This window comes from Lontra canadensis, unplaced genomic scaffold, assembly GCF_010015895.1.
Source record: "Lontra canadensis isolate GAN:19392208 unplaced genomic scaffold, GSC_riverotter_1.0 scaffold8, whole genome shotgun sequence".
Classification (NCBI taxonomy): Eukaryota; Metazoa; Chordata; class Mammalia; order Carnivora; family Mustelidae; genus Lontra; species Lontra canadensis.
In genome coordinates, this window is record NW_022631002.1 from 1,089,615 (window position 1) to 1,114,464 (window position 24,850).

General features: G+C 62.0%; 2 protein-coding genes and 1 long non-coding RNA gene across 4 annotated transcripts; 2 read left to right on the forward strand and 1 right to left on the reverse strand.

Moving 5' to 3' along the window:
* Positions 1-1,149: 1,149 nt before the first annotated feature.
* LOC116865557 lies at positions 1,150-7,088 on the reverse strand. 2 transcript variants are annotated; one of them, XR_004382231.1, is made up of 4 exons: positions 6,865-7,088; positions 2,730-2,973; positions 1,489-1,574; positions 1,150-1,354 (listed from the first exon to the last, which is right to left on the reverse strand). It is a non-coding gene; the product is annotated as an uncharacterized LOC116865557 (long non-coding RNA). The 2 variants fall into 2 exon arrangements; XR_004382230.1 differs by lacking the exon at positions 6,865-7,088 and having other exon boundaries at positions 2,730-3,076.
* A 344-nt stretch (positions 7,089-7,432) lies between these two features.
* MVD (mevalonate diphosphate decarboxylase) lies at positions 7,433-15,198 on the forward strand. The gene is made up of 10 exons (XM_032853776.1): positions 7,433-7,534; positions 10,179-10,249; positions 10,703-10,817; positions 11,186-11,332; positions 12,004-12,203; positions 12,392-12,466; positions 12,655-12,873; positions 13,214-13,329; positions 14,399-14,507; positions 15,049-15,198. The coding sequence occupies exons 1-10, from the start codon at positions 7,465-7,467 to the stop codon at positions 15,127-15,129; spliced, it is 1,203 nt and encodes a 400-aa protein (XP_032709667.1). The 5' UTR covers positions 7,433-7,464; the 3' UTR covers positions 15,130-15,198.
* Positions 15,199-16,946: 1,748 nt separating this feature from the next.
* On the forward strand, positions 16,947-24,446 carry LOC116865556 (cytochrome b-245 light chain). The gene is made up of 6 exons (XM_032853784.1): positions 16,947-17,049; positions 21,362-21,431; positions 21,910-21,984; positions 22,205-22,288; positions 22,831-22,912; positions 24,158-24,446. The coding sequence occupies exons 1-6, from the start codon at positions 16,992-16,994 to the stop codon at positions 24,371-24,373; spliced, it is 585 nt and encodes a 194-aa protein (XP_032709675.1). The 5' UTR covers positions 16,947-16,991; the 3' UTR covers positions 24,374-24,446.
* The last annotated feature ends 404 nt before the right edge of the window (positions 24,447-24,850 follow it).

The following is a 24,850-nucleotide window of genomic DNA, read 5'->3' on the forward strand; positions in this document are numbered from 1 at the left end:
CGTTTTCTTCCCAGACTTCTCAAGGCCTGAGATTCCCTTTGCTGACCCTCCAATGCTGGTCCAGAACTTTCATTATAGACCACCGAGGTCTGCATTTTAAGAGACGACAGATGTCACAGACCACGTCTACAGACAGAGGATACAGACTATCATAGTCTAGATGACAAATGACATGGACCGTCCTGGTCTACAGACAACAGAGAACATGGACCATCACAGACTAGAGACAACAGACGACATAGGCCATTGCGGACTGCCGACAACAGACGACAGGGACTGTCCTGGTCTACAGATGATAGACAACACGGACCATCCTGGTCTACAGATGACATGGACTGTCACAGACTGGAGATGACAGATGACGAGGACTGTCCTGGTCTACACATGACAGAGGACATGGACCATCACGGACTAGAGATGACAGATGACAAAGGCCATCACGGACTACAGACAACAGACAACACAGACCATCCTGTCTACAGACAACATGGACCATCAGGACTAGAGACAACATAGGCCATCACGGACTGGAGACGACAAATGGCATGGACTGTCCTGAACTATAGATGACACGGACTGTCACAGACTAGAGATGACAGAAGAAACAGGCTGTCCTGGTCTACAGACAACAGATGACCTGGACCGTCACGGTCTGGAGAAGACAGATGACACTGACCATCATGGTCTAGAGATGACAGATGACATGGACCATCATGGAACAGAAATGACAGACGATGCAGACTGCCACGGTCCAGAGACGACAGATGACACGGGCAGTCCCAGTCTAGAGATGACACAGATGACACAGACCATCATGGTCTAGAGACGACAGACGACATGGACCATCACGGTCGACAGATGACAGACTATCAGAGTCTATAAACAGCAGATGCGCAGATCACCACAGCTGTAGATGACAGATGTCGCCGTCTAGGCTGCAGCAGACAGTGGAGGTCACTGACCCCTGGTGAGCAGGGGTCTCCCTGCTCCAGCTCACCCCGGCGACCAACAAGCTTTGCTCAAGATACAGTTACAATTGTGTCATTCCCCAGACTGAAAGCCAGACCTTTCTCGCGGTCTGTGGGGCCTGAGCATTCCCAGCACCTCCGGCAGAACGCCACCGTCTCTGTCCTGCTCGCTCCGGCACTCATCTCACGTCTGCAGGGAGGCTGTGACCCACCCGAGGACAGAACTCCCCCGGCCTCACCTGGCACCGTGCGCTGCTGGAGGGTCCCTAGAAAGGCTTCACGAATGAACAGAGAGGCACACGTGTGAACTTCAGCAGAGCTTAGAAGAGAGTCAGAGGCTTTACAGCCTGCGTTCTGTGGCGACGAGAAAGTCACTCAGCTGCTTCCTGGGGGGACAGAATGAAGGACAGTTTTGGAAGCTGGAAAAGGTGGCTGGGGGTGACCTCGTGCCAGGCCAGGACACACCCACTCTTTAAATGCTTCTTGTTCCATCTCTGCCCCGAGCCCTGCTACCTCTCACCTTCCCACGATGTCGGCAGGTGCCAGGAATCTGAAAGTGCTTGGCTCTAGCCACGGAGGCCCTGGATCCACGACTCTGAATCCTCCCTGTAAAGGAGAGAGCGGGACCTTTAGGACGTAACTGTGTGAGCAGAGCCAGGCTCAGAAGCCACACGGTGCCCGCACAACAGGATGGCAAGAGAAGCAGGGCCCACCCACCAGCCTGCATTCTGGCGAGCAGACCCGGGAGGGAGGGTAGCCCCAAGGAGTTCAGAGCCCGGGTCAGGGTCCCAGAATGAGTAGTGGAGGCTGGGGAGTCATATTCTGATGCCTTAAGTGACCACAGGACCTGTGCTCTGTGCATCAAACACTCCTTAATAAACAGGAAAACTTTATAAAGGAATAGTGGCTCTGGGAGAAAAAAGAGACGTCAGGAAGGGGGGCCGGTGCTTCCTGGAGCAATCACGGGGCAAGGTCCCACCCCTTCTCCCCTGAACACGGGCTCCTGAAGGTCTCCAGGATGCCAGGAACGGGTGTGCCAGATCTGTCCCAGCAAGCCTGCAGCTCCGGCCACTCTGCCTCACATCCATTTCTCTAGATGGGACTGCTGGTGAGCTGCGGCAGGCCCTCAGGGTAATTAAAGGGTATGAGCACGCCTCACTGGGCTGCCTAGCAGCTGGTGTTCAAGACAAGTCTATCATGAGCATAAATGAAACAATTCATGTAAGGACTCCGTCCCCAGTATGCAGGCAGGAGCAAAGTGCCCGGAGATGGGCAGGCCAGGCAGCTGAAGACCCCCGAGAATCGTCACGCAGGAGACCCAGGAGAGCTGAGCTCTGGTCCCCCTCTGGTCCCCAAGCAGGAGGGAAGGGCCACAGGACGACAGTGCCCAGGCCCCAATTCCCATGCCAGGCTGTGATCGCCTGCTTCTGCTGACCACACTCCCACACCAGCACCTGGCACAGCACTGTGGCGCGGGGCAGATCCCTGATGGACGGTGACTGAATGACTAACGAGGTGACCCTTGGCTCTAATGTCCCACCGTGCATATGGTCCCCGCTGATAGCACACGAGGACCCCATGTCTTCAGTTTTGCCTCAGGCGGCTCGTGGAGCAGGGACGGGCCGAGCAGCAGCCACTGAGGACAGTCGTCCTTTCTCCTGTGTCCGAGCCCTGCACTTGGCGGTTGGCAGTAGAGACAATGCTCTCGGTCCACAAAGGAAGACACTGGGGCCACCGCAGCGAAGAAACCTACATACCTACCCGAGTCAGGTCTGCCCGACTCCGGAGCCAACGCACTTGTTCTCATCTGTCTTTGCGACTCACGGCATGGCCTTCGGACCAGCCGCTTTCGTCACTGGCACCCCCTGGTGCTTGCTAGAAATGCAGAGGCCGCACTCCAGATCTCCCGAACCAGGATTTCCACAAGCTCCGGAGAGGACTCGTGTGCACGTTAACACTGGAGAAACACCGCCGAGACTCCCTCTCATCAACACTGGGAGACGACCTGAAATAAAGGGCCGTCTCAGAACGCAGACTGGAACCACGACGAGAAGCAACTTCACACCCATTAGCACCGCGGTTATTAAAAACAAAGAGGAAAAAGAAAATAAGCACTGGGGCGCCTGGGGGTTGAGTGTCGACTCTCGGTTTCAGCCTGGGTCGTGGGACCGAGCCCTGAGTCGGACTCTGGGCTCAGTGGGGAGTTTGCTTCTCCCCCTAAATAAAAAATATTTAAAAAGAAAAGAAGGGGTGTGGAGCAACTGGGCTCTTTGTGCACCGCTGGTGGGCACCTATGACACGGCTGTCACAGGAGAACACCATAGCAGCTCCTCAAAAAACTGCGAGAATTCCCGTAAGACCCAGCAAGTCCATCTCTGAGTATCTGCCCCAAAGCACTAAGAGCAGGGACCTGCACGGACACCGGGACAGCTGTGTTCACAGCGGCGTCACTCACAACGGCCGGAAGGCGGAAGCAAGAGAAGCATCCCTCGGAGGACGACCGGAAAAGCACGATGTGGCCTGGCCCTGCAGGGGACGGTAGCACTCGGCCTTAGGAAAGGTCATGACACCTGCTACACCATAGGGATGGGCCTGGGGTGGGGGGTGGGTATTACACTGAGTGAGAAAAGCCAGACACCGCAGGACAAACACTGTACCATCCCACCCACAGGCGGTCCCTGGGAGAGTCGGATCCGTACAGAAGATGGGGGTGCCAGGGGCTTGGTACAGGACAGGGAGTCGGTTTAATGGGGACCGAGCTCAAGCTGCAGAAGACGGGCGCGTTCTGTGCACGTGTGGCGGCGTCTGCGTTACGGTGCGTGCACTGCACACTCCCGAGCTGATCCAAAACCGGCCAAGACGGTAAATTTTAGGCTATGTATATATATATTTTTAAGATCTATGTGTTTACTTTAGAGAGTGGGGGCAAGAGAGAGAGAGCGCACAGCAGGAGGGGAGGGGCAGGGAGAGCGGCTCTCAGCCCCCACATGGGGCTCAGTCCCGTGACCCTGAGACCACCACCCGAGCTGAAACCAGGAGTCAGACGCTCAACTGACTGCACCACCCACGTGCCCCTGGGCTATGTGTATTTCAGCGCTATTTTTAAAAAATGCTTTAAAATAAAAGAATCTGAGGGGGATTGTGCGAGATGCTTTAGGCTTACAGAAGTACACTCTGCTCTTCATTCTTGGTACTTGGCCTTGAAATGTCAAGCTTTACTCCCTGTTTTCCACATACCTTTGAAACACGTGAAGGGAACAGACAGAAAATCAGAACAATGAGGCCTCTGTGGGGTTAACAGGCATTAGCCCCACAGCCCATGTAACCAAAAGCTGAGAGTGGGAAAAACATACACTTACCCAAGAGGCCCTATGAGGGGTTGACTTAACACATGTGGGTAGGTGCTGGGCTGAGGGTGTCGGTGTGGGATGCGGGCCCTGCCCCCTTCTATAGGGCTTGTCCGTTCAAGGTTCTCCGTTAAATAAGGGAGCCTTGGCCCACTAACACGTGCTCAGGCATTTAGGCCCATTGCCTGAACAGAGTGCGGTCTACATCACGATAGTAACAGAAACGAAGGAATACCCATTTCACTAGACGGGGATGGTGGGGAGGAAGGGACATTGTTGGGGTAGAACAGAACCCCTTCTTTCTACTCAGTGGTAACCAACAGATGCTATTCAAAACTGAAAAAAGGGATCAGAGAAATTAGACAGAAAGAATACGAGCAGGTTATTTAGAAATACGGAGGAAGGGCCACCTGAGCGGCTCAGTCGGAAAGCGTCTGCCTTCAGCTCGGGTCATACTCCTGGGGTCCTGGGATCGAGCCCCGCATCGGGCTCCTGCTCCGCGGGGAGCCTGCTTCTCCCTCTGCCTGCAGCTTCCCCTGGTTGTGCTTACAAATAAATAAAATCTTAAAAAGAAATATGGAGAAAAACAACAGATTTGAACAGTGGCCGCCTTCGGGGTACCTGGGTAGCGCAGCTGCTTACGCACCTGACTCCTGCTCTCAGCTCAGGTCATGACTTAAAGTCCAGGGACCGAGCCCCACTTTGGGCTTGGTGCTCAGTGTGGACACTGCTTGAGATTCTCTCTCCCTCTCCCTGCTCCACCAGCGCTCACTGTCTCTTCCAACTAAAATGAATCTAAAAAAAAGAAAAGAAAAAGTGGCTGCCTTTGGGAAGCCAAAACCTGGAGGTGCTAAGTATGCCGGAACGCGTCTAGTAACTAAGTTTTAAAATCACGCATATATGACATTACCTTAATCTGTTCAGGCTGCTATAACAAAAAACCCCAGACTGGGGGGCTTACAAGCCCCACTGGTGTCTCACAGTCCAAGACCAAGGTCCTGGCAGATGCCCCGTCTGGGGAGGACGCGCTTCCTGGTTCAGGTCAGGAGGCCGCGTCCTCACGGGGCAGAAGCGGGGAGGACGAGGGCTCGGGGCCTCTGCTGCAAGGGCTCTAACCCCATCACGAGGCTCCGCCCGCTGACCTCACGGCCTCCCACCGGCCCCGCCGGACACCGTCACACTGGGGGTTTATGACAGGAGCTGGGAGAACTTCATACAGGTCCGTGCTGATCTTTCCACCACTACTACGGCAGAACGTACATTCCTGAGGCTCACGGGTGACCTGGCTACAGAGAACACCCCTAAGGGGTGCCCGGACGGTCTGTCATCAACCTTTCAAAACAGGTTGCAGCGGCTTTGCATGAAACAGGAACACGATGGCAAGAACACCTTAAAATAACAAGCACCTGAAACGCAAAGGCAAACCGCGGTGGGATACCATGTTCACATCAGACGGAGGGGCCGCGCCGCGGTGGCCGGGTTTCCACAACCGATCCCACTGCCTTCCGGGAACCTGCCAACAGCTCTCAGAACTGCCCCACACAGTCTGCTTGGCCTGTGATCCCCACTGAGGAACCTTCTAAGGAACACGAACACCGACACAAGCTGTGCTACCTGAGAAGCCGCTCACAGTATTAAGAACCGGTGACGCCTACCGGCCCACCAGCAGGCGGTGAGCTGGGAAGAAGGCGGCACGTCCAGACAACAGAACGGGGCGCACCCCTGCACGGAGCGGGCATGACCCCCAAGAAGCACCTACGTGGGAAAAGGTGTCGGCCCGTGTGTATCACCCGTGAACGCTGAGGGAACCGGACACAAAACAGGAGCACTGGCACGTCTGGGGAGAGGAGGGCTGGGGCGGCTGGGTTTGCTCTGCGTCTCCCAACCTGGCCGGCATCCCGGCCCCGGCAAGGGCAACAGCGGCAGCTGGTAAAGGGCGGGGGCATCGAGAGCTGGTGCTGCAACGCTGCGAGCTCGGGTTTACAAGGAAGAGGTCCGGTGGCCTCAGGGTGGTCATGGTTGTCCAAGGGGAACCGACTCCGGCCACAGAACCACACACGGGAACAGTGAAACGGGTTTTACACGGCAAAGGCTTTACAGTAACGCAGCGCGCCCGTGGGTACAGACCCCTCTTAACAGCGGGAAAAAGGTCCCCGCTTACCCCGAGCTTCAAGAAGAGGGGGTGAGTGGGGCTCCTGGGCGGCTGAGGGCTAAACTGCACCTCCGGGCTTCTGTTCGGGTCATGACCTCAGGTGGGCTCACCGCCCCATCGGCCTCCGCACCCCGCGGGAGTCCGCTGGGGATTCTCTGCCTCCTCCCCTCCCCCATCTAAGTAAGTCTGCTAGAACCTGCGGGGCCCGAGGTTTGAGAGAGACTGTCTGAAGCCACATGCCTGGTGCCCGCCCAAGCCAGCACAGCTCGGGGTAGGGATGCGGACCCCACAGTGACCCAGACCGCTGGGGCGCAGGGGACTCCACGATCTCCAGACGAGGGGAAGACCTATGGGCACTACGGGGCTCGGAGACCCCGACGGTCAGGAGTGCGGAGACCTGTGCGCCCCGCCGGGACGGGGGACCCCGACGGTCAGGCGTGGGGGTGCGCCCCGCGGCGCCCGAGACTCCGGGGCTGGCCCTTTGGCTCCGCCGGCACCCCCAGCGCGGTCACCCCGTCTGTCGTCCCGAGCTGCTGAGGGCGTCTGGGCGCCTGGTCCCCCTGAGCCCAGCCCGGCAGAACAGGCCCTCGGCGTGCGCTCCCCCACCGCGTCCGGCCGCGGGAACCTTTCCCCTTAGCCGCAATCCAGAGTCGCTCCGAGGAAGTCCGACGCCACGCGCCTGCGCAGACCCCTGTGCCTGCGCGGTCCCAGCTCCTACGCAGAGCCCTGCGCCTGCGTGGCGGGGGGGGGGTAATACCTGGACAGATCTCCGCGCTTGCGCAGACCCTGCGTGTGAGGGCCCGCCAACGGGGGCGGGCCCAGAGTCGGCAGGCCATCGTTCGATCCCCTTCATTGGCTGAGAAATGCAGCGGGGGCGTGGCCCACCGCTGATTGGGCGGCGTGCGAAACAGAGGGTCCCTGCGAGCCAATCGCAGCGCGGGTGAGGTGCGAGCAGGGTTCAGCAGGCGGCTGAAGGCTGAATTGCGGTTTCTTGGCCATGGCCTCTGAGAAGCGGGTGGTGGCGGTGACCTGCACCGCGCCGGTCAACATCGCGGTCATCAAGTACTGTGAGTGCGCGGCCCGGGGCGCCGGACACGGCCCACGCGGGACGTCCACCCCCGGGGGGTCGGGACGGGGTTGGCGACAGTGTCCACGCGGACGGCGAGCCCCACGGGGGCGGGATGGGGTGGGGGACAGTGTCCACGCTGGGGCGAGACGGGGTCGGTGACTGTCCCCGCGGGGGCGGGATGAGGGCGGGTGACAGTGTCCACGCGGACGGCGACTCTCGCAGGGGAGAGACGGGGGAGGGTGGCAGTGTCCACGCGGACGGCCAGCTCTGCGGGGGCGGGATGGGGTGGGTGACAGTATCCCCGCTGGGGCGAGACGGGGTCGGTGACTGTCCCCGTGGGGGCGGGATGAGGGCGGGTGGCAGTGTCCACGCAGATGGCGAGTCCCGCGGGGGGCGGAGTGAGGGCGGGTGACAGTGTCCACGCAGATGCCCAGCCCCACAGGGTGGGACGGGAGGGGGTTGGTGTGTGACAGTGTCCACGCGGGATGGGAGGGGGGAGACAGTGTCCACACGGAGGGCCACCCGGGGGCTGGGGACCCACGGTCTCCCGCACCGGGGAGACCGCTCTCCCTCTGCAGAATGCTGTGAGCGCAGTCAGTGCGCGTGTAGCTTTGAGGAGTGGCCCTTGTCACTCGCCTGATTCCGGAGACTCCCACGGGAGGCTGCTCACGTCATTACTGGTCCTTCCAGTGCTGAGTCCTGTTCCCTGGTGGGGCCGTCCCACCCGGGCCTCAGCAGCTGGGCTGTTTCCAGGCTGAGCCATGTTGTGGATAAAGCCTTCCGCACCACCCGAACACAAGTCGTCCCTCCCCGGGGCGAATGCTGGGTCACAAGGTGGTTGTATTTCAGTTTTTTATTTAAAAAAATTTTTTTAAAGATTTTATTTATTTGAGAGAGGGCGTGCATGGACAATGGGGGAAGGGGCAAGCGGAAGAGGGAGAAGCAGTCTCCCCACTAAGCAGGGGCCCCACTCGGGACTCCATCCCGGAGTCCCGGGATCCTGACCTGAGCTGAAGGCAGACGCTTCGCCGTGTGAGCCCCACGGGGTCCCTGCTTCCCCTCTCCGTCTCTCATCCCCCCACAAGGTTCTCTGATTTTATCAGGCAAATAAATAAAATCTTAAAAAAACCAGATACGCCCCGGACCACTTTGTGTTTCCACCAGCATCGTCTGTGTGATCCCGGTCTTCAGCCGTTGCTGGTGTTGTCACTGGTTTTCATTTGAGCTTTTCTGACCAGTGGGGTGACATCTGGTTGTGGGTTTCCGCCCAGGGATCCTGAACCCCTGGCCTGGTGCTTACCTGCGACCCGTGTGTCCTCTCTGGGCAGTGTCTGCTCGCATCCCCTGGCCACGTCCTGCTTGGACTGTGTGCTTTCTCCCCGTGGAGATTTGAGAGTCCGCAGTCTAGTCGAGGCTCTAACCCTCTGTTGGACGTGTGCCAGCATCTTCTTCCACCCCTTAGCTTGTCCCTTCATCCTCCTAACAGGGTCTTTCAAAGTTTTGAGAGTTTTGCCGAAGTCCAGTGTATCAGGTTTTCCGTGACTAGATCAATGCTTTTGGTGTGGAGTGAGACTCCTCTGCCTGATCCTACACCAAAAGGTTTTCTCCCGTGTGTTTTTCTAAAGGTTTTGTAGCTTTGCGTTTTATTTATTTATTTATTTAAAAGATTTTTATTTCTTTATTTGACAGACAGAGATGACAAATAGGCAGAGAGGCAGGCAGAGAGAGAGGGGGAAGCAGGCTCCCTGCCAAGCAGAGAGCCCGATGTGGGGCTCGATCCCAGAACCCCGGGATCATGACCTGAGCCAAAGGCAGAGGCCTTAACCCACTGAGCCACCCAGGCGCCCCATAGCTTCGCATTTTAAATTGAAGTCTCCACCTTGACGTGTTTCTCTGCGTGAGGTGTGAGAGTCGGGTCGCAGTCTGTGTCTGGCCGTGGATGTCCGGGTGTCGGGCAGCATGTGCTGAGAAGGCCGCCCCTCCCCTTTGCAGCGCTTCTGCGATTTCTCAGAGACGAGCTGGGCATGTTTGTGCAGGTCCCTGTCTGGGCTGTCATGGATCACCTGCCAGGCGTAGTCATTACCACCACCTGTAACTGTCCCCACTCCCGACACCGCATGCACTGTGTGTGCTTCACAGAGAGAGAGCTCCGCGACTTCCCACGTGGGGACGATTCCCTCGTCTGGTGCGCGGGGAGTGGAGGCGGTCCCATGTGTCTCCAGGGCCTAAGCGCACAGAGCTTGCAGGAGTTTCAGTAACTAGGGCACTCCTGCGTGGGGGGCGAGAGCCTTACCATCTGAGTGCTCAGGGCCTGGAAAGCCACTCCAAGGCAATTAGTTGAATGGATGAAACAAGATAAAACATGCGATGAGCTAGGGGCATGGACTGGCCTCCAGCTCTGCTCTGGGAGTGGGAGGCCAGTGAAGTGGGGGAGCAATCCAGGAAGACTTCCCGAAGGTGAGGGCCCAGCAGGAAGAGGACGTATCTGATGCCATGAGAGAGCACGGTCCTGGCAGATGGGGGAGCAGTGGGATGGGAGTGAGGGTAACTGGGGAGCACTGGTGGGGAGGAGTGAGGGCAGCAGTGTGCTGGTTTGCAAGGCTGGGAAATGGACCAGCCTGGCCTTCGGTTGTCTGTTCCAGGGGGAAAGCGAGATGAGGATCTGGTCCTGCCCATCAACTCCTCTCTGAGTGTCACTTTGCACCAGGACCAGGTTAGTACAGGTCAGCACTAAACACCAAAGCAAATAATCACCAAACTTCTGTCGCACTCGTGTGTGACAATGGGTCGCACAACTCTCCAGCCGGTGCCAGCCCCACCCACCCCTGTTAGGACTGCTCTTCCCGTGCACTCCCCTCCTCCCTGGTCTCTAGAGGTTCCTGTCCCTTCCTCCTGGAGCCACGCCCCGTGGCTCCGCTGTGGCCCAGGAAAGCGTGGGCTGCACCCTGCGAGCCCGAGCCAGGCTGGGTGCCGAGCCTGCCGCACGGCTTGAGGCCTTCCTCACCGCCTGGCCTGGCTGCCTCGGCCTCAATAGCCCTATTCTCCAGGGAGGCCATCCTTGCCCCTCAGTGGGTGACCGGGAAGGGCCACGTAGGAAGGCCCTCCCCCGCGGCCAGGGGCGCTTAGCCGGCCCCCCCTCTGAGGTGGCCTGTGTGTTCCTTCCCAGCTGAGAACCACCACCACAGCCGCCATTAGCAAGGACTTCACCGAGGACCGGATCTGGCTGAACGGCCTGGAGGAGGACGTGGGGCAGCCCCGCCTCCAGGCCTGTCTGAGGGAGAGTGAGTGGGCTTGCGGGAGGGGCGCGTGCGGCGCTGGGGCTGGGCCCCGGTGGTTCCTCACTCCACCATCCCTTCTTCACTCTGGCTTGGGTCTCAGTGCACAGAAGGTGCCGCTGCCTCTTAGCTCCCCCGACTTCCCAGCACAGCCCAGCCCCTCGGGGAAAGGGGGACGCCTGTCAGCACATCTGGAGCGGGTGTGGGTCGGGGGCTGGGGTCTGGGGCTCTGCCCCAAGCAGGAGGCCTGCACCAAGTCTGGGGCAGAGGCCTGGCTTCAGCTGTGCCACTGCCCCTTCCTGACCTGTGGCGGGTGAGATGTCAGGAACAGGTCGGGGCCACTCTGCCTGTGACCGTCTCCCCCGTCCCTTCAGTCCGCCACCTGGCCCGGAAGCGGAGGAGCGCCGGTGACGAGGACCCAGTGGCCCTCGGCCTCGGCTACAAGGTTCACATCGCATCCATGAACAACTTCCCCACGGCTGCGGGCCTGGCCTCCTCAGCAGCGGGTTACGCCTGCCTAGGTGGGTGCCCACAGGAGCCCAGGGCCCCTAGGGGGTGTGCTGGGGCAAGCGGCACCGCTCGCTCTTGGCCTCCAGGGATCTGGGTGCCCAACTCTTCCTGGGGCTGTGTGTGTAGAATCCTCTGGGTTATTTGTGTCAGAAACCTGTCTCCAACTGGCTTAAGCCTAAGATAGGAGCAGTTTCTTGGCTTAGCTGGCTTCAGGTGCAGCTGGCTCCAGGTGCTCCCACAGATTCCTTGGCAACTTGTCTCCCTCCCTCCAAACCCCTGCTTGGCTTCCCTGTATGCTGGCTTACTCTCTAGTAGGCCCTCCCCACCTGGGGCAAAGCTGGGCACCACGTGGCAGGCGGCAGGCTCACCGTGTGTGGCCTGGCCAAAACCCAGCTCAGCCAGCTCACATGCCACTGCCTGAGACGCCCTCGATGACTGGCAAGGCCAGGAGGACACCCAGTGCTGGGGGCAGAGAGCTCACCCTACGGGCTCCCAGCTCTATCCTGGTGTCAGCCGCTCAGCCAGACCAGCCCTGCTTCCTGGTGGCCCGCACTGCCAGCTGCCATCCTCATGCCCGCTTTTCAGGCCTCTCTGCATTAGTCTCTGCGCCACATGCTTTTGAAAGTCTTCGTCCCCACCGCACCCATCTGAGCCCCCTGTGCCCTTCCTCCTGTGCCTTCAGCCTATACCCTGGCCCGGGTCTACGGGGTTGAGAGTGACCTCTCGGAAGTGGCACGCCGGGGCTCGGGCAGTGCCTGCCGGAGCCTGTATGGTGGCTTCGTGGAGTGGCAGATGGGGGAGCGGGCCGATGGGAAGGACAGCATCGCCCGGCAGGTGGCCCCGGAGTCACACTGGCCGGAACTCCGAGTTCTCATACTTGTGGTGAGTGAGGCTGGGGGGGCAGCTCCTCCGGGCCTGTGGGCTCGCCGGGTGACAGAAGCACCTGGCCCAGCTCTGAGCGACTGCCCGCGGCAAAGGGGCTGCCGTTCCCAGGCGGGGGCAATGGATGGGACGCGGCCATGTTTTAGGCTGGGGCAGCAGCATGGGGTCCAGGCCAGTTCTCCCGGCAGGTGAGCGCGGAGAAGAAGCCGACGGGCAGCACCGCGGGCATGCGGACCAGTGTGGAGACCAGCCCCCTGCTCGGGGTAAGGCTGGTGCCGGGATGGCCCAGGGCACGTCCCATACCTCCCGGCATACGGTGGGCTCCACCCGCCTCCCTCAAAGCCCTGCTGGTCTGCCCGGCTCAGCCCCCCAGTGTTGCTGCCGGCCGCCCTGCCGAGCCGGGACTCTGACCTGGGGGACGGCTGGCGCCTCACGGGACCATGCCTTGCAGTTCCGGGCTGAGTCGGTGGTGCCTGCACGCCTGGCAGAGATGGCCCGCTGCGTGCAGGAGCGGGACTTCCCGGGCTTCGCCCAGCTGACCATGAAGGACAGCAACCAGTTCCACGCCACCTGCCTGGACACCTTCCCGCCCATCTCTTATCTCAGCGACACGTCCTGGCGCATTGTGCATCTGGTGCACCGCTTCAACGCCCACCACGGGCAGACCAAGGTAAGGCCAGGCCGCTCCTGCCGACTCCCCAGACCCGCGGCGCGCTCCCTGCGCCGGCCCTCGGGCCCAGAGCTGCTGCACAGCCGGCTGCAGTCTGGCGCAGGCCGGCCGAGACCGGGGCTTCGCGGCCCCGCTGGACCCGGCCGTCGGCGGGCACTTAGTCTCTTGGCCCGCGTGTGGGTGCGCGGCCCCCACTTGGCACTTGAAGGCGCGGGTCCTGAGCCGGTGGGCAGAGGGGCGGCGGCTTCCCTCCAGGCAGTGCGGGGTCTCTGGGGCCAAGGAGAGGTGGGAGCTGGGCCAGCCGCCCTGCAGACACTCACGCGGGCCCCGGGGCTTCCAGGTGGCATACACGTTTGACGCGGGCCCCAATGCTGTGGTCTTTGCCCTGCACGACACCGTGCCTGAGTTTGTGGCTGCTGTGAGGCACTGCTTCCCCCCCGAGTCAAACGGAGACAAGTGAGTTGGGGGTCCCCCACATTTAGGAGGCGTAGGGGGAGGAGCGGGGTCACCTGCTGAGATCTGGGACGGTGGCCCCCGAGGCCGTGGTGCTAAGTGGGGGGTCCCGTGGGAGTCTCCGTCTCTGCAGGGACCCCAAGCGGTGTGTCACCAAGGGCGCCTCCCTGTGACCATCACGCATCACAGACTGGTGGCCACACGTGTGGGTGCGAGCAGCATCATGGTGTCTGGGGCTGGAGCCCGTGTCCCTTCCAGTCGTCTTGGTGCAGGGACACCTCACTGCTTGGGGTGCGGGGAATGTGTCACCGTCATTGGGGGGACACTGACCTGTAGTGTGTGGGGGCCGGAGGGCTGGCTTCCTCACCGGGTGGACAGACCCCATGACCAGGGACAGCCCCTGAGGCAGCCGGCGTCCTTGCAGGAGACCGAACTCATCGCTCCTGTCACCCCGTGGGCGGCTTGTGGGTCTGCGCGTCCCGGGGGTGGGGGCTTCCACTCGGACTGAGGTGCTGCTGCTTCGTTTCTCAAAGACTCTGTGTATTTGAGAGAGAGAGAGCTTGAGTGGGGCGCAGAGCGGAGGGAGAGGGAGAAGCAGGCGCCCCCCCTGCGCGCGCAGCCTGACACGGGCTCGGACCCAGGACCCTGGGATCATGACCTGGACCAAAACCGAGATTTGTTTGCTTGGCACCCTGAGCCATGCAGGCCCCCACGAGGTGTTCCCTTTCTGACCTTTGTCCCACCCCGGCCAAGCAGGAGCCGCGGGTGAGGAGTGGAAGGAGGAAACCAGAGCCCCACTCCTGGTGACCCCAGCGGGCGCGCGCTCGCTCGTGCTGGGCATCGTGCGCGAGGTCAGATACACACCGCGGAGCCGTCACCCCTTCCACAGCTGGGAGGGCGCGCCCCGCGGCTGTCCCCGTGCTGCTGTGCGAGCGGCACTGCCACCTGGTGCCGGAGCTTCTGCATTTCCCCGGAAGGGACCCCCACCCCACGCCAGCTGCCAGTCCGCTTCCTGTCTCGCACCTGCGGCCTCCGTCCGTGGCCTCAGGACCTGCCGCCCCTCTTTCCCCAGGTTTCTCAAGGGGCTGCCCGTGCCACCCGTCCCACTCTCAGACGAGCTTAAAGCGGCGCTGGACGTGGACCCCACCCCCGGCGGCGTCAAGTACATCATTGCCACCCAGGTGAGGCCCAGGGCCCGGCTGACCGAGGGGGCGCGTCCAGCCCCGCGGGCTCAGCCCCTGCCTGCCACCAGGTGAAGGGGCGCCCTTCAGCCGCCGTCTGTCGTGGCTGGAACGCTGAGACACAGTGACATGGCCTTTGGGTTTTCAGAGTTTGGTACCGTCCGGCTTGAGCCTTCACTCAGTCACCCTTCAAGTGGGTGTGTAAGGACCCCCGGCGTTGTGGGGCAGTGTTCCCCGTGCTGAGGGGGGACTTAGGGAGACACAGGCGCGGTGGGTCCTCGGGGCCTTCCTGGCTCACCCCACAGGAGCGGGTCCCAATCCCTGTTTGAAGGCCTGAGCCCACATTTCACCAAGACTGGTCTGATCCTGATTCCTGTGACCTGAGCCCCCAGGCCCACGGTCTCTACCTTGCACTGGGGACGTGCTGTCCGCCCCACATCTGGGTGATGGAGGCCAAGTGACGGAGGCCCGCCGTGGGGCAGGATGCTGCTGCGTGGGTCGTTAGCTTCTGACCTGTACTTCCTGCCTCCCCATCGGACAGGTGGGACCCGGGCCTCAAATCCTGGAGGACCCTCGCGCTCACCTCCTGGGCCCGGACGGCCTGCCGAAGCCGGCTGCTTGACCGCCTTTCCTGAGGGGAGCTCCGGCCGTCCCTGGAAGAAGGCTGCTTCACTGGGAACGGGGTCGCTGGGGGTGGCGACCGGGGGGTCTGTGCTTGTTGGGGCTCCAGGCCGGACCCCACACTGTGGCCGAGTTGGGTCAGTGGAGTGACCAAGCCGTTGGGGAAACGCTGCCCCCTCTGCCCCCGCCAAGTGCCTCACCTAGTGCTTTGCTGAGAAGAGAGCGGGTACGAGCACCAGGGATCCGATTCTGGGCGCAGAGTGGGATGGTGTGGAGTGGCTGGGCATCCCTTCAAGGGGCCCCCTAGACTCACTGTCTGAGGCCACTCCCACTGCCCCAAACGGCAGCTCTGCTGGACGTGAAAGGGAGTCGGCACCCCTCCTCAGAGCCGGACGACAGGTCACTGTTAGAGACCTCAGGGACCCCCCACAAAAGCTTCAAGCCTCAGCTAGCCCCCCACAACTCCTCGGCCGGACTCATGCCCTGCAAAACAAATGGAATGTTTCTTTGTAGAAAGACCCCTGGTGTGTCTGTAGCGGGAGATGGGAGAGCAGCGCCAAGGTGGGTGCGTTACACAGGAGCCCGTGGGCTGCTGGGAATAAAGCCATCGGTGCTGACTGGGGCAGACGTGTTTTATCGTGGTTCCGACCCTGGCACTCTGGGGCCCCTGCGTTGCGAGGCTGGGAGGGCATGGACGGAGTGCGCGGGAAAGCTGCCTTGCGTGCCTTTCACTTGCCTGTCAGCTGCGGGCCACACGGTGGGCGTTCAGCATGTGGCCGTGAGCCACGTCCGGTGGCTGACACAGTCTCTGAGGCTCTGATGGGTGTGAGATGTGGTTTGGGTCTGGCTGTAAGTCCCTGTCCATGCAGGAAGGTGGGAAGTGGGTTTGTTGGTGGGAGTGCTGGTTAAGGACTCAATTCCCCACAGCCCAGAAGTTTCTGGGCTCTGAAACCACAGGAGTGCCGCCCCTCCCTGTTTCTGAACCATCAGTGCTGGGCAGGGTAGGCTTCTGGGAAGAGTGGACCCCCAGGGCCAAACCTCCATCCTTCCTGCACCAGGGTCAGGGCTGGGTCTGGGGCTGTGGGGGAGGGTAATGCACCTGCTGGGCTGTGATCCTGAAGGGGAGGGTGAAGGGAGATGGCAAGGACCATTCCTGCCCTCTGGATTTCCCCAGAAGCTTGGCAGGTCTTGCCCTCCTGCGAGCAGAGGGTTGCCTGTGGTCTAACCAGACCTGAGCTGCAGCATGGCTGATGAGGAAGTGGGGGCTGGGCCTGCCACTGTCCCCCCTGGTGAGGACTGGCGCCTGGCTTCCTTGTGGGGCACCGGTGGTGTGGCTGCAGTGAAGGTTCTAGGGCCTTGAAAACCTTCTAGGAATCAGCCTGCCCACACCTCTTTTGGGAGAAACCCCTGTTGCCGCCTGTGGGATCCTCCGACCGGAAGGTCCAAGAAACTGAGCTTTCTGCCCTCTTAGGCAGGTGCCTCCACCCCACAGCGTGCTCCCGCTGTGGCCCAGCCCGCCAGGGATCACCTTGGTCGGAAGAGGCAGTGGAGCTGATGGTGCCTAAGGGGGCAGTGGTGGCCCCTCCTCCGGCGCCTGGAAGGAGCTGGGGGAGGAAGGAGGCCGAGGCCGAGGCCTGGGCCTGGACGGAGGTGGGCTGGCTGGGGCCGCAGGGAACCCCGCCTGGGAGGGAGGCCCAGCGCCGGCAGGGCCCCCCACGCTCGGTCCCTGCTCTCAGAGAGAGCGGGTCCGGGCCGCCTCGGGGGCGGGGCCTGCCTCGGGGGCGGGGCGGGGGCGGGGCCGGCCTTCGGGCTGGGCCCGCAGTGTCGCAGGGATCCCGTCGAGTCGCGGTCGTCTCCGCCACCATGGGGCAGATCGAGTGGGCCATGTGGGCCAACGAACAGGCGCTGGCGTCCGGCCTGAGTGAGTGCGCGTCGAGCCCTCGGGCTGCGGGTCGGGCTGGGCCAGCGCGGGCGCCGAGACCCCGGGCTGCGGGCTGGGAGTGGGGACTGAAGGCAGGGCCCGGGGCCTGCAGCTGCGGGGCGGGCCCGGAGTGGGCTGAGACCGGCGGGTCAGTCAGGGACCTTGGCCTGCAGAGGAGGTTTGGAGACCAAAAACCCCCTGCTCCTGCCCACCCTCCAGCTGTCCCCTCTACTCCCCCACCCAGGCCCAGACCTCTACACCGAGAGAGGAAGTTGCAACCAGGGGAAGAGGCGTTTCGTCCCTGGTGGTTTCCGGGGAGTCAATGCCCCCTGGGGTTGGGTAAACACAGCAAGTGGACAGCCCATACCCCTGCTGCCCAGGGCTGGGGGGCTTTGGCCCAACCGTGGAGAGGGGCTTCCTCTCGTCCTGGGTCCTGGGAGGCAGGTGCTCAGCATGTGGGGCCCCACCCCCAGTTGCACAGAAGGGCTTCTAGGATTTCATAAGGGAGCTGGAAACCCCCGAGAGTGACCCCGTTCAGCTCAACTCCCAGAGAGACTGCTTCTGGGGTGGGGGCAGGGCCCCCAGGCACCATGCCCCGTGTGCGCAAGAGCTCTGGTAAGGGAGCAGTGGGGTGTGCACCCAGCTCTGTACTCACAAGCAGGAACCTCTCTGGACTGTGTGGGGCAAAGCTGAGTCAAGAGGGGCCCCAGAGGCTCTGCCTGCCTCCCTCCAGTGACCTGCCAGTCCCAGGAAGGGCCTGTGCGCCCAGTGTGGAACACGCAGACAGGGGGCGTCTTAGCCGCACACCATTCCCCCTGGACCGCACCCCACCCCCGGCCTCCTGCACCCGGGGAGGGAGGAGCAGAGGCAGAGGACGTCTCCCCACCCCACACTGTCAGATCACATTTTAGAGCATGGGGCCTAGGGTGTGCTGTACGTGCAGGCAGGTCCCACTTGCTGTGGGCCTCTCCAGTGGCTGAGAACTCAGTGGGTCGGTCACATGGTGCTGTCACGGTCCCCAGGCTGTCCACTGCAGACAAGCCTCTGGTTCTTTGGAGGCCCACTGTGAGCAGGCCGGCGTCCTGGCCTTGGCTACCGCCCGCGAGGCCATGGGGCCCACACTTCTCTCATGTCCGCTGCACAGATGGCAAAGTCGGGGGTGGGCTCAGCCTTCTCCATCGTCAAATAAGAGTGCTTGTCAGAAGGTCCCCAGGGCCTGCTCTGGTTCCTCCCTTGCTGACTTCTCTTCTGGGTGTGAACTGTAGCCTCCAGCGACGGCTCAAGCCTGGTGAGACCCTGACTACACACAGTCACAGCCCACAGATTTTTCTATTGTGGGAAGTCCCATCTGACCCAATGGTGGCACCTGCTGCTAAAAGCCTTCCTGGGGTTTTCTAGTACACACACCAAAAGCCAGATTCTGGCTGCTCCAATCCCTGAGTGTCCAGAACATTGCCCTCTCCGGGACTCGTGCACAGACTTCTGTTCTGTTCCCGGATCCTCTGAGCTGACCCCAGGGCCTTTGCTGAGCTGAAGCGTCTGTGGCTGGCTCTCAGCTCACGATGTCTCTCAGCTCACGATGCCACCTGCTTGGAGCAGACTTTCCGGGGTACCAGGCGGAAAGGAGCCCCAGACATTCCATCCCGTTCCCCCTCTTCTAGTTTCGATATTTATTTCTGTTCCCCTGACAAGACCATGAGTCCCGCAAGAGCTGAGGCCTCATCTGTCCTTGCCGCTGCTGCACGGAGCAGGGCTCTCTTGGCGTTTGGGGGTGGTGCAGCAGTCCTCCCTCCTTCCTGGTGAGTCAGTGGTGTCTTTGCCCTCCTCTTGCCGAGGGCAGGCAGCCACACCACCGCTCGGGAGGGGGAAATCACACACCCAAACACAAGTAAGCTGACTGAATGCGGAACGGCGCTCTTCCCTCTCCCAGCTCCCCCAGATGCTGACCAGCCAACAAAAAAAGTTAATATGTACTAGAGCTCAGCAGCACCACTGGTAGGAAATCTGCTGGCAGGAAGCAGAGTGAGGTTTCAAGGTGGTGTATCTGGGCTGAAGGAAGGGGTGCCGGGGGAATAGGGTCTCTCAGGGGCTCAGGCTCTTACCTGGTGGGATTTGGGGGCCTCTGTGTGGAAACAGGTGAATCTGGGCTGCATGGCTAGACCTGGCTGGGGAGGGCCACATGCACAAGAAACAGCGTCAGGAACAGTCCTCTTCAAGGATGCTTGGGACCTGCAGCCAGGGCTGGCTTGAAGAAGCCTGGGACCATGCAGCCGTGCAAACTCAGGCCTGTGCTATGAGTGGGGAAGGGCTGAGTGTTTTCTTCCCTGGGCCAGACCAAGAGATTGCCGCGCACTGGGCCCAGGCCCGGAGAAACCCCGAAGCCCCCAGCAGAGGCAACGTGAAAGCTGTCTGCAAGGCTGTTTGCTCCCCGGGGCGCAGGAGACCGCCACAGGAAGCCGGGCACTGCCAGCCGCCTGCCCCGCCCGTGGAGGAAGCACGTGGCCCAGGGTGGGCGCTGACACTGCGGCAGAGCCAGGGAGCCGAGCCGCCTGGGCCTGGAAGACCTGAGGACGTGAGGACGCCTTGATGCCCACCAGTATGTTCCAGACTCTCAAGGGGAGAAGAGAGCAGAGGGCACAATGAAACAGGACAAGAAGTGAACTATGCAGAACATCAAGAAAGAAAATTCATTCACGGTCCACGGGTGAGCTGGATGCACTGTAAAGATAAGAGGGCTCGTGGAGTGGACGATGGGACTCAGGGCGCCTCGCAGCATGCCGCGCACACCAGAGACGGGGTTACTGAGGAGAAGCTGAGCCCTGTGCAGGGGTGCAGGGGTGGGGGTGCAGGGTGGGCAGCAGTGGAGGGAGGGAACCTGCCGCGTGGGGGCGGTGGGAGTGCAGGGAAGACCCTCCCCATGGTCAGTGGGTGGGAGAGACCCTCCCCGTGGGCAGCAGCAGGTGCAGAGGTGAGAAGCAGGGCCCTGTAGGGTGAATGCTGGGAGGCAGCACGAAAGGGTAACGGGCGAGCATTTTCCAGAAATGGAGAAATCTCAGATTGAAAGAAAGCGGAGTCCTTTACAGAATAAAGAAAAACAGATCCCTTTTTGGACACAAGGTAACGAAATTATAGACCATTAAAGAAAAATCTTAAAATTTACCAGAGGGGAAGAGTGGCTTCGAGAGTCAGACTGATGGCAGACTTCTCCAGGAGGGCCGCCAGAAGACAAGGGAATGAGATCTTGGGTGCAGAGGGGAGGGTGTGTTCAAGCCCCGGGTAGACTCACTCAGAGGGCTGCTGCCAGGCCTCCCTAGGGGGACCCCGAGGGACACCGGTCAGCGGGGAGCGCGGGGTCCTGCAGCAGGGCTGGCGGCGAGGAGGGGGCCTCGGGGCACCGATGGTAAATCATGAAGCTGCCCGCGCAGCTGGGGGGTGAGGCTGAGGGGAATCTGACGTCCACGTGTGATCTGGGAAGAGAAACGTGCGATTTCAAGTTGGAGCGCGTTAGCTGGCGGTGGGAAGGTGACACCAGCGCACGTCACACAGTGCAGCTGGACCCGCTCATCCGTAATCGTGCAAGAGCGCCGCCTCCCAGAGGCACGAGCTCCCGTGCTTGTAGCGGGAGAAACCGCTGGAAGTTCTGGGGCTGCGCACGCGGGTGTGCGAGGACTTAGGTCTCTGCCTCTAAAATGGCTACAGTGGAACATTTCGTGTTGCAGATACGTGACCGCAAGAGAACAGGTTGTAACAAAATAGTGTCTGGGGAGGAAAGGTCCAGCCGTATGTCGCCTCCAGCCGGGGGAGGCAGCCCCACGCAGGCTGGGAAGAGCCGGCAGACGCCAGGCCCAGGAAGGGGCTGGAGTATCAGCCCCTGGCCGCCGCGGTCCAGGTGCGACGGCGGGAGCGCCGTGCGCCTGGGAGAGGTCGTCCGTCCACAGACACACACAAATAACAATGTCATCTCGAAGCACGGAAAGCTAACACAAAATGGCCAGGCGTCGTGGAGCCCTGTTGCGCGGGGGCCTGGGTGAGGACCCGTCCGGCCAGCGCTCCCCGGGCTCTGAGCAGCTGCTGGGATGGGGACCGGTTCCGCTCACACACAGTGCTCTGTCGGCCCGGCTCTGGCCCCAAAGTGCCCAGCTCATGGGCTACTCCCTGCCCCACCCCACCTGCCGTGTCCCCTGCACGGGCCAGTGTGTTGTCCCACCGCAGAGCATCTGTGGGCGACTGCTGGCCTCGCCAAGGGAGGGGGAGTGCACGGGGAGAGCTGGGGAGGGGGACTCCTGTTAACCTGCTTCTCCTCTCTCCGCAGTCCTCATCATGGGGGGCGTCGTGGCCACGGCGGGCCAGTTCACCAAGTGGTACTTCGGCGCGTACTCCATGTATCCTGCCTGTGTAGATCGTGGGACGGGGTGCGGGGGGCAGTGGTGCGGGGCTCCGGGTGCGGACGCAGCTGCCCCTGGGGCCACGGGCACGTCACGGTTTCCCTGGGCCCCTGCAGACGTGGGGAAGGCAGGACAGGGCTCAGTCGCAGTTTGGGAAGCCGAGGCTGGGAGCAGGGGAGTGACTGGCGTGAGGCCAGGAGGCCCGTGGCCTGGCGAGAGGTGTCAGCAGCCCCGAGACCAGCACTGAGGCCTCGGGAACTCTGGGGAGCCCCTCTGTGCCCCCCTTCTATCAGCTGTCCAGCTGGGCCGGCTTGGGATCTGTCGGCGGTGGGCTGAGCCCCTCTGGCCCAGTTGGGACGGGCCAGCGGGCACCCAAGTGGCCAGACCCATCGGAAGCTGCCCGGCTGTTTCCCGCCAGCAGGCAGCTGCACCCCGTCTGTTTTCTGAGCCCACCGTTCCTTCATGGCACGTTCAGTGGCGCAGGCGTGTTCGTCTGCCTGTTGGAGTACCCCCGGGGCAAGAGGAGGAAGGGGTCCACCATGGAGAGATGGTGAGCTCCCATCCCTGCGCTGGGGGGCGTCCCCGGGGCTGGGCCACCCCACAAGGGAGGACACGCCTTCTGAGGCCGCAACCGCCCTCCTGGGCAAACAGGCCAGAGCCCGCCCTGCTGCTGTGGCCCCTCGGTCTCTGGGAGGGAGGAAGCCGGGGTGCTGGGGGGCGGGGGGATGGCTGCCGAGCAGGGTACAGTCTGTCTCTCGCCCTCTGCCTAGTGGACAGAAGTACATGACCAAAGTGCTGAAGGCCTTTGGGCCTCTCACCAGGAACTACTACGTCCGGGCCTTCCTGCACCTGGGGTGAGCCTCCCCCCGCCTCCCCCCGCCCCCGGGGACCAGTATGGCCCTGGAGTAAGCCCCTCCCCACCAGCTCAAGTCAGCCCCATCCCGGCTCAGATAGGCTTCCAGACCTGGAACCGGGGCTTCCCCAGACCAGCTCCATGACCTCGCGCCGCGTAACGGCTCACGGCCACGCAGGAGCTCACCCGGGAGTCGTGGGGGGCTGATGAGGCTCGCCTGGGCGGCTCTGCTCACTGCCTTGGGCGTGTGCCTGCTGGTTCCTGCCAGGGAGGCCCCAACGCCCTCGGGCCTTGACGGCCATGTGGGCGTCCTCCTGGCGTGGTGGGTGGGGGCCCAGCCCCAGCACCCCAAGAGTTGTTAAGGCTCAGATGAAAGCAGAGGACAGCTCCAAGGGCCCAAGCATGGAAGCCCAGCCTTTGGCAGGACTGGGCGTGTCCTCCAGCCGGGGTCCTGGGGGCTACATGCTATGGTCTGCCTGGTCCTGGGGGTCCTGGGGTGCAGACTCCTCCTGACCACCTGCCTCCCCCTCCCCGCCTCCCCAGGCTGTCAGTACCTGCCGGCTTCCTGCTTGCCACCATCCTGGGGACAGCCTGCCTGGCCATCGCGAGCAGCATCTATCTGCTGGTGAGTGCTATCGTCTGTGGCTCGCCCCGCGGGCCCTCACCACCTCGGTCCCCAAAGCCAGCTCTGCAGCCTGAGTCCTCACTCATGCCGTGGCGGGGTCAGTGGGTCTGTGGCCACCAGTCACTGGACGTGTAGTGTGCACTAGCTCCTTTTTCTGGGCCTTGGCCCTGCTTTGCAGACCAAGAAGTACAAAGTCAGAGCTGAGGTGACGTGGGTGGCCCAGGGTCACACGGCCAGCCACGGCCCAACCATACTTTTCTCATCTCACCCGTCCTTGCTAACTTGGGGTGCTGTTGGGAACACTTCCTGGGGAGCCTGTTAACGGTACAGATGCCACGGGGATGTTTTCCAAAGCTGCCCCATGGGGCCTGCCCAGGGTCGGGACACTTGCAAAGGCCCCGAGGTAGGGCTGCACGTCATCTGGTCTTCCCAGAAGGGCCGGCAGGCTCGGGGGAGGATGGCGTTGGGGGAAGCTCTGCTGGGCACAGGCTCTGGGCCAGACGTGTGTCTGAGCTGTTGCTTAGAACCGCCCATTTTTTGAGGGGGCTTTTGTCTTTTCCTGATTAACTCGCAGGAATCCCATGTTATGTTTTCAGTGTGAGTGTCTGTGCATGAATTTCAGACCCTGAATACTTTCTCTGCCTTGGTGAGGGTGTGTTAACGTTGGTGTGACATCCTTCCCTGGGCGGGACGGGAGTGTTGGTCTGTGCCTTCCACAGACGCCCTTCCCTGCATCTCTGCCCTCCCTGGATCCGGAGTTTTCCTTTTCAGGGGACATGCTGGGATTCACCTCGGGAGGCGGGGCCCCGGTGCCCATTCATTCTTCTGCTTCCTAAGTGACGTCCTGTCACAGTTTTTCTCTCAAGGACGGTGGGGCACAAATGAAAAGCACACGTTCCCAAGCCCTCCTGGCCTGCTGAGGGCTCTGCGGCCAGCAGGAGCCCATTCTCTTTCCTCAGCCGCCATGGCTTGTGCCCCCACGAAGCCTCCTGCCCTCCCCGGCTACCCCCCCACCCCGGCCACTCCCGCCCCGCGGCTGGAGCGTCAGCGTGAAGGGCGTCCAGGTTGCCCTCCCCACTGTGGGGTCCTGCCTGGAGAGTGAGGCAGCCGGAGTCTGGGGGCCCGGCTGTCACTCCGGAATTAGTGGGTCCAGACGCGGGTCCCGCCCGGCTCCCGGGGGCTGGTGGTGGGAGCAGAGTTGGCCTCCGGGAGGCCCTATCAACCCAGCTCCTCTGTATCCCGCAGGCGGCCGTCCGTGGAGAGCAGTGGGTCCCCATCGAGCCCAAGCCCAAGGAGCGGCCGCAAGTCGGGGGCACCATCAAGCAGCCACCCAGCAACCCCCCGCCCCGGCCCCCTCCCGAGGCCCGAAAGAAGCCCGGGGAAGAGGAGGCTGCAGGGGTGGCAGGGGTTTCCGGTGGCCCCCAGGAAAACCCGGTCCCGGTGATCGACGAGGTCGTGTGACCCGTGTCTCCATTTGTCCCCCAAGTAGCCTCCAAAATAAACCAAGGAGGGCAGGCTCCTGACTCCGTGTGCACCCCACTCCCAGTCCCGGCTCCTCCTGCATAAATCCCGGATGGGCTGCTTCTCGCCCCCTCTGCCTCCCTGCCTGCCCGTCCCATCGGGCCACTGCCAAACCGCCAGGCTCCCGCAGCCCAGGGCAGATGCCACCTGCAGCACGCTGGTCACTGCTGCCACAGAGATGCCCCTGGTCCGTGGGCCTCCTGGACCTTCGGTTTGGAAGGTCCTCCCCCCGCACCCCGTCCCCAGCCATGGTTCCTTCACCAACAGATGGTGTCGCCGCTGGGTCTATGGCGTCCGTGGCCCATGGGGCTCTGCTCTCAGAGCCAGCCACGTGGTGGAAACTCAGTCACGTGCTGACCAAAGCGTCCTTCAGACCCCAGACAAAGGTCCCTCCTCCCCAGCAGGGCGCTCGTTCGC

Excerpts from the sequence above, each read along its gene's own strand:
- MVD (XM_032853776.1), top strand. The coding sequence starts at position 7,465 with ATGGCCTCTGAGAAGCGGGTGGTGGCGGTGACCTGCACCGCGCCGGTC. Across the intron at positions 12,204-12,391 it reads TCCGAGTTCTCATACTTGTG|GTGAGCGCGGAGAAGAAGCC; the intron begins GTGAGTGAGGCT and ends TTCTCCCGGCAG. Across the intron at positions 14,508-15,048 it reads AGTACATCATTGCCACCCAG|GTGGGACCCGGGCCTCAAAT; the intron begins GTGAGGCCCAGG and ends CCCATCGGACAG.
- LOC116865556 (XM_032853784.1), top strand. The coding sequence starts at position 16,992 with ATGGGGCAGATCGAGTGGGCCATGTGGGCCAACGAACAGGCGCTGGCG. Across the intron at positions 22,289-22,830 it reads CGGGCCTTCCTGCACCTGGG|GCTGTCAGTACCTGCCGGCT; the intron begins GTGAGCCTCCCC and ends CCGCCTCCCCAG. Across the intron at positions 22,913-24,157 it reads CGAGCAGCATCTATCTGCTG|GCGGCCGTCCGTGGAGAGCA; the intron begins GTGAGTGCTATC and ends TGTATCCCGCAG.